Source organism: Coffea eugenioides, chromosome 11 (assembly GCF_003713205.1).
Source record: "Coffea eugenioides isolate CCC68of chromosome 11, Ceug_1.0, whole genome shotgun sequence".
NCBI classification, from domain to species: domain Eukaryota; kingdom Viridiplantae; phylum Streptophyta; class Magnoliopsida; order Gentianales; family Rubiaceae; genus Coffea; species Coffea eugenioides.
The window spans coordinates 38,639,673-38,650,929 of NC_040045.1; the positions used below are offsets into that span (position 1 = coordinate 38,639,673).

Consider the following 11,257-nt stretch of genomic DNA (forward strand, 5'->3'; position numbering starts at 1 on the left):
CAAGTCAGAGACTCAAAGATGCACTGGAAGTACTAAATCGCTGCCGGAATATTATGCATACATCACTTTCATTTTGGACCTGGACCACCATTGATAAATGACTAAAATTTGTTCTACTCTAAGTTTTTAGACACTACAAATCAATAATTTCCCCAAGTTGGCACAGTGAACAAGTCTAGGAATCTGTAAATCACATTGAAAGATGGAAATTTGTTGAAAAAAATGATTCTTTTTTTTTTTTCTGTGCCGGATATTTTTCCGTGTCGAACTTGATTAATGACGCTTAGCATCTGTAACACAACCAAGATTGCTATATAACAAAACCATAAGTGATATTCTAAATATTTTTGATGAAACTAAGCCAAAAAGAAAATGCAATTTCAACAGTAAATATGAGTTTCTACTAGTAAGAAATTCGAAAAATTAGAAAAAAAAAAAAACTTTGTAAAATTTTTTCTTGGTTCTGGCAAAACAAACACATTATCTTACTTCTTCAAGTTTTGAACAATCGCATGCAAAGATGGACCACAAAGGGTTCCTAAGCACGAGTCACTTGGGACCATTTAGTGATAGAATAAATAGGGTTTTAATTTGGAGGAGGGGCTAGATCCAAGCACGGCGGAGAGAGGCTTGTACTTGGTGGTGCAGGCTTCATTTTGGGGGATCAAATTTCAACTTCTACACGGTGGCTTGGGGCGGTGGCCGTCGCAAAAAGAATACAATGGTCGGGTATGGTGAGACATGCACATGTTCCATGGAGGCCAAATATTTTGGATTGTTCTTGTTTTATTCGCCAAATACCATGTTATGTTTGTGCATGGATTTCTTGGTTGTTGGGGTTTTGGTGATCAAACCATTATGGTTTGCTCGGATCAAAGGTTTACAAAATGATAGAATCTAAAGAAAGCAACTTAGCTTAGCTCAAGATTTTGGTGGCATGGGAACATGCAACATTACCAATTTTTTGATATAAAACACAAATGCAATAGTGTTTGGTCGTGCATTTGTGTACATTTTTACTGTTGGATATATTTGATAATACATTAGCACGTGATTTATGTATGAGATGCATTTGTGCAATAATTAATCGCCTTTTACTTATGCTAATAACCCTTTTAGACACATTTGTTTATTGGGTTTGCTGGAGTAGTACTGATTAATTAGGGTCTTCAATGTTAGTTTTTTGAAAAGTTAAAGTTAAATTGAGAAAGTATATAATTGGAAAAAAAGACAATTAAATATGAGTTTATGCATCAAAGGTGCAAAAATATGAATGACACTTCCTTATTTTCTTTTTTTTTTAATACATTCTTTAACATCCAAATTTAGAAAATATTATAGTACATGTTGCCCTAGTTTTCCATGTGTACATACAAATATTTATTTAACAAAGAAAATGAAGAGTAAAAAGTGAGATTATTGCATTTTTTTCATAGCTTTAGTCACTCCAACAATTAGGCTATAGTAACCTAGAACATTATCAGTCCACTTAGTCCATAGTCAGGAACCCTTTCTTAGACCTCCAGAGAGGTACAATTTGGGCTTGTAGTCAATTACCTAAACCTTGTATTTGCACTCAAATCAATACTTAAACCTTGTATCTGTACTATTTATCAGCCTATTGATCATTTTAAGGCAAAAATAAAGCAAAAAAGAAAGATAGATAACTTTTTCATTCCTTCTCCTATTATTCTTTAGTTTTTTTTTTCTTTTTAGAGAAGACCGGAACGAGAAGAGATAGAAGATAAAATTTTATGAACGGTTCGTCGCATTCTTTATTTTGCATACACAAAATTGAGCATTAAAATTGAAAAAAATTACTTCTAACAATTATCTACTTTTCTTTTCTAGACATTACAACATGAAATTACGTTGAAATTGGAAAAATGCACAACTAGGTTAGTTTTTTTTTTTCCAATTGATTGGTCCACCATTTTCCTTTTTCTATCCATTGACAATTCTTGTTGCAGTCACCAGCTCCCATTCATTCTTGTAATGATGCCCACCTTTTCGCCTTCGTCTTCTTTGCTGAAACCCTTTTTTCTTTGTTCTTTCTACTTCCAGTGGAATTCAGCCAAAGAAGAAAGTGAAATAAAAAGAACAATGGGCCAATAATCCAAAGTTCAAAATGCCAAGTGGCAGAACCTCAATTCCCCCAGGACTCTCCATCTCACTCCAATTTTTCCTATCCGTCGGATTACAAAGATCGGACGGTTATCAAACATCAACATCATCTGATGGTGAAAAGACAACAAGCATAGCCCCAAATTTTGCATGGTCCAGATTTCAGATATCATAAGCAGACAAAAAGTGGAATAGTATCACATCATCATTCATGCGCCCTTTCAGCATACGATCATGATTGAAGCGTTACCAATCTTGTATTTATTATTCTTCTATAATTATATGTTATTCTGATTAATTCGGGAAAAAAGATTAAAAGGCACAAATAGAGAGAGACTCTAAAGTCTGCATATTTAATCTTGTCAGTTTTGACTCATTTTAAGATGAAGATCCCACCATATTATCAACAAAAAAAAAAGAAGATGAAGATCCCACCATTACTATTGACCATAAACAAAATGGATCCCACATTTTGGCCTTAAAAATACTAAAATTCTTTCTGGTTTTGGTCCTCTAAAGAAGAAATTCTCTTCCAAATTGTCCCTGCAAACATGAACGTTCTGATTTGTTATTCAAAGCCACTTTTGTTTCTTATTTGACATGTAAATGAAAGCTTGTCCTTGATAGAAGCCTTATGGTAAAGTAAAATTAATTTATCAAAAAATAATAATATATATATATATATATACACACATATACATACACGCGTTCAATCATTGATATTTATCATAAAAATTTTACATGATTAAAAGAAAAAAAGAGAGTACGACATGAAATGATACAGGTCGACAATCTTCTTCTTTTAATGTTACTTATACTAGAAAAAGAGGAGGTAAATTACCAACCTTTTCTGATTGGTCTTCCTACATCATTTGGACATCAAATAGTAGCAATATGGATCATGTATTCATGTTGAGTTGTAAGGGCTCAATTGAAATGTTTGATTCGTTTCGAGGGCTAAAATAAAGAATACCCAAGTATCCTAATTAAACACGAGTACAAATAATTAAGTTGATTTAATTACTATAAATAAAAACCAAAAAAAATGAAAAACACACAATACGGTAATAGTACACGCAGGCAGGGGACACTAAACCTCTCTTACTTTCACTCATTTTAACAGCCACAACACTTGGGTTCTTCAGCTTCATCAGTTCATCTTCATGTTCACTGCAAGAAAACTGAACAAAGCCTCTCTTTCACGCTCGCTCACTCCCACTTCCTGAAGTCTCATCTTTAAAGCAAAGAACCAATTCTTGTACAAATTTTTTCACTCCTTGATTCATTCCAAAGAAACCCATTTAAGCATTCTCCCTGTACTTCTCTCCCTTCCTTCTCTTCAGGGTCCTGTCTTACTTCAAAGTGATGATTCATTTCTAAAGCTTATGATAATTGCTGATATAATGAGGTTCTTTTTACAGATTTTGTGACCCTTTGTGATGTTCTTTTGTGGGTTTTGTTGATAATTTACAGATGAATTAGGATATGATTACAAGACAAATAATCAAAAATATGGCTGGGGATATTCAAGAACCATTTAGGCTTAGTTTTCAGGTAAAATTTACTCTTGTTTAGTTTCTTAGTTTGATCTGATTTGTGGTCCCCTTTTTATGTTTCTTCTTTGAACCGGCCTTTTGATTTTGTTGTTTAATATTTCTTTTCTGTGCAGGGGGTTAATGGGGTCGGAGTTAGATTTAATTATTTGCAGTAACTGTGTTAATTTTTTTTTTTGGATATTTCTGCTTTAATGGGATTGATTGAGTTTCTTTTCTGGATCATCATGATGATGAATCACTTTTCTTTTTCGGCTACTTGTTAGCAACTTGCAGCAGCTACTAGATTTGAGTTTTCTTTTCTTTTATGTAAAGCCTTGGCTTTCAACAAACTGACGGTGTTTTGCTTGTGAAAGTCTTTGCTTAGTTGTTGTAGTGTTATAGTGTTGGACGCATCTTCTGTTCAATGCTTCAATTGGATCTCTTAGATTACAGTTTTTTATTAACTCGAATTTGTGGATCTCATAGTTGTGTACCGGAATTTTAGTCTGACCAGTATGCCCTTTTATATGATAGTCAATGACTACTGTACTCTATCTCAGTAATAGATGAGACATTTCTCAGCAAATTTAAGTCCGGCATTGTGAATTTGTTATGATCAATGCATGTGATGCATGAATTCAGTATTGAGTATATGAATTTCTGATGTAGTGCCACATATTTAGCTCTCTGGATGCATTGCCTAGCAATTTAGGTCACTTGTACATCCACAAGTGTATGTTTGTCAGTAGAATCTCAATTTTAAATATTTCAGTGTCGAGCGCATGGTAATGCTTTACAAAAGTTTTTTTCTTTTCAGCATCACCTTCGTGAGTGTGTATCTGTTTTATTAAGAAGAAAGAGAAAATGGAACCTAACACTAATTGATTGAATCGGACAGGCGGATTCTTTACACTCTGGCTCCATTTCATTTGGAAGATTTGAAACAGAAGCTTTATGTTGGGAGCGGAGGTCATCCTTCTCGCATAATCGTTATCTTGCAGAGGTTGAGAAATGCTCAAAACCTGGTTCGGTTACTGAGAAGAAGGCATATTTTGAGGCCCACTTTAGGAGGAAGGCACTTTTGAGCCAGAACCTATCAGAATGTCAGAGTGGGATTGACTGTCAAAATAGTGGAAGTGAAAAATTGCACAACTTGGGTTGTGAAGAGGACATTGAGAATCTTAATGAGCATAGCACTGTGACAAGCTATGATGACAGTCATGATCATTCATTCGACAGTCAAGGTCATTCATTCGATGAAAGAGAGCTTGAACTGAGAAAATATGAATTAGATTATTCTGCGTCTTCATACTCTAAGCCTGAGAGTGAACATGATAATAATGCCAATTTCGAGGAACTTCATGCTCTTAGTCATGGTCACTCAGTACTTGAAAGTGATGTTGAAGCAGCAGAACATGAATTGGACCATTCTGGAACTTCACATTCTAAGCCTGAAGCTGGTCACACCTCTGATAATTCCAATGTTGAGGATGTTGTTTGTGAACATGACAAAATAGAAGAAACATGTCAGTCTGGAGGCAGAAATTCACCTCTGAGAACTTGTGAACCAGAAACTCATGTAAAACAGAACCACAGTGGTGATAGTGAAGCAACAAGTTCAGATATGTCATCTAAAACTGGAACTTGGTTGCCCGGGAGTCCCACGGCTGAGCAAGAAGTTTGTTCAAGACACGAAGTAGGTTGTCGTTCCAAGGTTTGTCCTTTATTGCTTCTTATTTAGTACTTATACAGTGGGTAAAGTTGTGGGGAGGTTAACAGGTATTTGAGAAATGCTGTGTTGTTTCAGGGTGTTACTTGAACTTGGATTCAACTTCAATATTTATGTTTTCCATCCCACTCTATAAGGGGAAAAAAAGCACTTTGTGACCCCATAATTGATCAATTTTGTAAATGTAGGCAAAGCTTGGGTCATCACAAACTAAACTTGCAAAGTCCAAATTGACAACGTCTCAGCTCAGTGTTGTTCAGGCCAAGAAAAGCATGTCAAGTGAAGCTTCTAAGTGCTTTACAAAGAGGCCTTCTAAGAGTGATACTAATGCTTCAGTAAGATCCAGAAAGGAAAAGCAATTATGTGATTCTGCAGCTTCAGCAATGTATTCTGCTCCCAAAGCATCAACCTGTGAGGTAATTTTCTCTTGTTGATTGGATTACTACGAAGGTACTCTATAAAACAACCGAAATGTTCAAAAAAGTGCCGACTGTCTGCTACGTTCAAAACTCTAAATGAGGTTTGTCTTAAATGCTCTTTTTATTTGTATAGGTTTCTCAGAGTTTTAAGACAAAACTACCTGAAAACAAAAGGTATTTGTTTATTTGATGTTATTTTTAATTCAGAACTTATGCTTTTGACTGTTTAGTATAAGAGAGATGCTTTTCTTTCAGCCAAAGCAATGCAAAAGAATCAACAACAAAAAAGGCTGTCAGTTCTCGGCCTTCTACAGCAGACAAGCTTGCCCCTAGATTAAGTTCTCGGCCTTCTACAGCAGACAAGATTGCCCCTATAATAAGTTCTCGGCCTTCTACAGCAGACAAGGCTGCCCCTAGAACACACCACAATGCAAGCAGGTTTGTGAGCAAAAAATCAGCAAAAATCCATTCTTTTCAACATTCTAGCTATTCTGGTTTTATATCTGTTTCTTATTCTTGTCTAGGCCAATGCGATCTGTTAATTCATCCAAGCAATTTATCAAATCAAGTGCTTCTGCTTTCAGCTTCAAAAGTGATGAACGTGCTGAGAAGAGGAAAGAGGCAAGGAAGATACTGTTTTGTCTATTCTAACTTAATTTAAAATAGCGTGCTGGCATCGTTTATACTTGTAAATTTTTCATGATTGCAAATTTTATTTCAGTTTAATAACAAGTTGGAGGAGAAAATGCATGCTAAGGAGACTGAAATGCTGGAAGTTAGAGCTAAAAAGCAGGTAATATGCCTGGGCAGGTCATTTATGTACTTTCTGAAACACTTAGATAGATTCCTCAACATTCCCAAAGAAAATGACTTTGCTGCAATCAATAAAAGTGATCTTTAACCAATAAGTTTGCATTACTTTTTTTTTTTGGTCTTATTTAGAAGAAAGAATATTTAAGTAGTGTATGCTGTTTGACCACACTTATATTTGTTTCTCATTTAATATGTTAAAATATTGTGTTTCAGTTGTCTAATATATCTTTCCTGGATGCTTTATTTGGTTAGTTTATGTTATTCCAGGAAAAGACTGAAGCAGACATTAAGCAGTTGCGCAGAAGCCTAAACTTTAAAGCAACACCAATGCCTTCATTTTATACTGAAGCTGGACGATGGTCGGATAAAAACAAGGTAAGCGGAGGAGTCTGTACTTGGTTTTTCAGTTGCTTTTCTGAATATATTATGATATTTGTTGGCAGCAAATTGTATACTGAGAGATGCAAGTTGGTCACAAGTCTTATATTTGTAGTCATCCTAACTGACATGCCACAACAAGCATCTGTTTGCATGCTTCTTTTTTTTTTTTTTTTGTTTTAAACTTGAATGAACATCCATATAGAGAACCCAACCTTTGCTTTTCATGACTTGAAATTGTTGTTGAAGTGCTTTTATTGTTTACTTCAGACATCCACCCATGCACTCCTAGTATTCAACTTTCAAGGAGAAACAAATATCAAAATGCCCTTTTGCATATGAGTTAAGCTCCTTTTTGCTTAACTGTTCGTTTTGGCACATGCAGAAAAGAAAATCTCGCGACATTGAATCGCCTATTGACTTCTCTGCTTTCAGGATATATTGATAGGTTATGAGATTTGACTGCTTTTGAATGATATTTTTGCCACTCTTCATATTAACATTTTCTCGTGACTAGTATGCTTCTCATATGCTGTAGAAGACTTCAAGTTTATTGCAGCATAAGGATGATTTATGAGACTTTGTAACTGATTATCTACTTCAGGTTTTAGCTAATAATGGAAAATCAAGTAAAGTCCAAAATAGGCCTTCAAGCACTGCAATTGGAGCTACTGCAGCGTCACGATCATGTTCAAATCGGGGAAGCGGCCAAGCATGTTTTACTACTGAATCTGCAAAAGCAGTGAACTCACCACCACTATCTGGAGCTGCCCGTTATCATTCAGCAGTCCGTTCTGAGAGAAATATACGTTTCTCAGATCTTGCAGCTAGTAATTGCCATCCTACTGCATCTGCAATAGGGCTTGCAGGGAAGGAAGACCAGGAAAAGGTCAAGCATACAAGTTTACAGAAAGAAAGAGCATCAGAAGCTAACAAGCTGAATAAAGGCCAGAAAGTCGAGGGGAAACATAAGGTGGGATTTGAGAGAAGGACGAAGGGTGTGATAAAAAAGGGCATTAAAGCTGTTGACCTATGCAACAGCTCAAGAATAAATAACCTAGCTGTTGGCGTTGCTTCCTAAATCGCTGAGGTTCTTATTTCCATCCATTTCTGTAGCCATCTGGAGACTTTATACCTCTCTGTTCAATGTTTCCATGCCTTCCAGTTCTGAGTACTGCAGTTGGCAAAATGAACTTTTCTTGGATAGAACAGTCGAACATAATCTGCTGAAGCAGATACCATGGTTGTGACTGCAACACCAACAAGATGAACTCTGAAGCGTAAAATTTCCGCTTGGATACAATCAAGTCTAATGTAAATGCTAGTTGGATACACAATAGAATGCTTATAGTTCCTGCAGTTGGAGAATTTTCTACAATTCTAGACTTTGATCGTGTTACAACCAGAAATCCATGAAAATTTCCCAGTTAATTTGGTGTGGTTGCCAACGCATTTCTACTGAAAAAATAGTAGTGATAATAAAGTACTTGTGATCTAGAGCATGTTTGAGGCAGACAGGTTATCTAGAGCTCTAAGTTGATAAATACAAAGGAAGCAATCCGTAGTTGTTGATGTTTAGACGGTTCTTTGTATTTTAATAATCTCATAGTTGAAAGATTGCTAAACAGAAAGCTTTACTGCATCATGATGTAAGCAACTCTGAGCATTCAATATCACTTTTGATCCAAATCCTGTAAATGATGCAAGCAGAATTTGTCTTTTACAATCATTCCTACTCTGAACTCAGGATTTTTCATACTAAACTCATCATCTCATCTTTGTTTATATGTTTTTGACGGTGCAGATCAGCATTTTGCAGGCTAGCAGAGTTTCTTGCAGGGTGTAGCTATCTTTGCTGCCGCTCACCGACTGTTTATTCATCACCTCATCTGCTACCTTGTGTCTATGTACTGCTCTTCAAGATTCATTCAAGTACAAAAAAGCCCTTCACAAGTTCCACAACTTATCATCATAAGATGCCTCGTTTCTTGTAAACCATACTTAGAAAAGGAAAGCAATATACTCCTCTAGATCCTCTCTTGTTGGACTCTTAATGGCAAACCCGCATGTTCGGTTAAGCGATCATCATCCTCTTTAGATACTACTGTTTGTGATCTGTCTCTTTGTTATTTTTCTTTTTCCAGTTTTTGTTACTAATTGCAAATATTTGGACACCGTAATTATCAATTACTGTCCTGCATGTCGTTTAGAATCAATTGATAAGGAGAGCCTGTAAAAATCTGTCCTCCTTGCAACTTCATCTAGAAACATGATTTTGATATTGCACCTAAACTCTATTAAATTCTCTTTTCTTTTCTTTTCTTTTCTTATTTATTTGAGAAATACCCGTCTGATGAGGGCAGTAAATTAGAAGATGCACAAAATTACACCATTATCTGGCTAATTGTGTCCAAATCTAACTTTGTTGTTATGTTGCCACAGAAGAGACTTATTACACAAATCAGACCGTGGAACTGAAATATCAGCTACCCCTTTTGGATGAAATATTGCATGCTAAACCAAAATTTAGACCACATAAAGATAAAGGATCAGGAACCATGAAACTTCCCTGTACTTGTAGCAAATAAGAAAAAGCTTTTCTGTAATCCAGATAGTGATTTTAATGGACACGTATAGCTTAAGATTTGCAATAATTTGTTTGCACCATTTTATAAGTACTTAGGTGATAATTAAATTGAATCAAAGCAGATACACATGGCATCTAATGCAAATAGAGATTCTTGGTGTGGTTAGAAAGTCTTTGTCATTGTACCATATCCTTATGCATGAAGATAATCAATTCGGTCGTTGTGGTCGGACTCTATTATGGATTTCTGACCACATTCTCCATAGGGCCCTCTTATCTCTTCCTTCTCCGAGCTCGGGTTATGGAAGAAGGAACCGAGAAGAAGGTATCAGCAACAACTGGTTTTATTACGGGACAGCTCATGATGTTCATATCGATCTATTATGCGCCTCTGCATCTAGCATTGGGTAGACCTCATACAATAACTGTCCTAGCTCTACCATATCTTTTGTTTCATTTCTTCTGGAACAATCACAAACACTTTTTTGATTATGGATCTACTACCCGAAATTTAATGCGCAATCTCAGTTATAAGACAGGGGATAAATAAAAAGGGAAATAACAAAGAAGTATCCACGTTACCAAACTTGGACGACTTCAACACTTTGGACTGGAGGCCACAAGCATCTCTATCATGCGCCCTTGATGATCACCAAAACCTTTGCCTTTTCGAGCAAAGAAAACAGCAAATTCTTGGATACATGTCAACAGTGAAATTATCACTATGGTAATAACAAATTAACAATCCTAGCTAGTAGAATATTTTTCATAACATCTAAGACCTTAGTTAATTACATCAAATTTGATGAAAACTTAGTGAAAAGCAGGAAATAAAGTCAAAACAAGAAAAGGGATGGTGATGATCATGGTTCTTGATGATCCTTGCAAGGTTGTTGTTGAAGACTGATCACCATGAGGTGGTTTTCTATAGTAGTAAGGAAACCATGGCACGATAGGATCGGGAGGAGGCGGTGCTTGCCCTGTAACATAGCCAGGTGGAGGAAAATACGGAATAACTCCTGTCGGTGGTGAGAAAGATCCTGGAGGAGAAAAAGATCCTCCTGCTGGTGGTGATGGTGGTGTTGGAGTCGCTGGTGGATTGTTTCCGGCACCCGTTGGCGGTGGATAACACGGATATGGGCACTCTTGGGCCAATGACCTTGCCGAAAAAAGAAGAACTGTTGAGAGGAAAAGTAGGGTTGACAGTAGTTTTTGGAGGGTTGAAGCCATGTTGTGGAAATGATTTGTGTGAAGAAAGGACTGGAATATGAAAGAAAAGAAAAGGAGAGGAGTGAGGAGACTAGAGGGGGATGAATTGAATTCTAAGAAAAGGAGTATACCAAAGGTGTTGAGTTGGCTTAGAAACGTATCAAGTGTGGACCTAGGTTGGAAAAATCCTGAGGACTTTGTCACTACTAAAAAGAAAAAAGCCAAAGTTGCTAGGATTAAGAAGAGGATGGAATAAAGAGGTTCTTGAAGCTTTAGGTCCCTTTTGGATGTCTTTATCTAGCCAAGGTGGCTCATTTGTCCACCATTTGCAATATATTAATAGCTCTAGGCTTGTGCTTCATTCCAAATTGAGCGGCAGAGTTGTTAAGGCTGTTAGTGTTACCTAGACCAGTGAATATTGAGATGAAAAACTGTGGGAGTTTCCTAGATATGATTATTTTGG

General features: G+C 36.3%; 2 protein-coding genes across 5 annotated transcripts; one reads left to right on the plus strand and one right to left on the minus strand.

The window, feature by feature from the left end:
• The first annotated feature begins 3,267 nt into the window (after window positions 1-3,267).
• LOC113753000 (protein WVD2-like 7) lies at window positions 3,268-8,576 on the plus strand. Of its 4 annotated transcripts, XM_027297073.1 has the most exons (10): window positions 3,268-3,468; window positions 3,598-3,678; window positions 4,558-5,373; window positions 5,577-5,804; window positions 5,941-5,981; window positions 6,063-6,245; window positions 6,332-6,428; window positions 6,529-6,600; window positions 6,873-6,995; window positions 7,603-8,576. In XM_027297073.1, exons 2-10 carry the CDS (start codon window positions 3,610-3,612, stop codon window positions 8,077-8,079), a joined length of 2,106 nt encoding a protein of 701 aa, XP_027152874.1. In that variant the 5' UTR covers window positions 3,268-3,468; window positions 3,598-3,609; the 3' UTR covers window positions 8,080-8,576. The 4 variants fall into 4 exon arrangements, with proteins under 4 accessions (XP_027152874.1, XP_027152873.1, XP_027152875.1 ...); XM_027297072.1 differs by having other exon boundaries at window positions 3,268-3,678; XM_027297074.1 differs by having other exon boundaries at window positions 3,268-3,678; window positions 6,888-6,995.
• Window positions 8,577-10,196: 1,620 nt separating this feature from the next.
• Window positions 10,197-11,022, minus strand: LOC113753002 (proline-rich receptor-like protein kinase PERK1). Its single transcript, XM_027297076.1, has one exon. The coding sequence runs from the start codon at window positions 10,813-10,815 to the stop codon at window positions 10,399-10,401; it is 417 nt and encodes a 138-aa protein (XP_027152877.1). The 5' UTR covers window positions 10,816-11,022; the 3' UTR covers window positions 10,197-10,398.
• Between the last annotated feature and the right edge of the window lie 235 nt (window positions 11,023-11,257).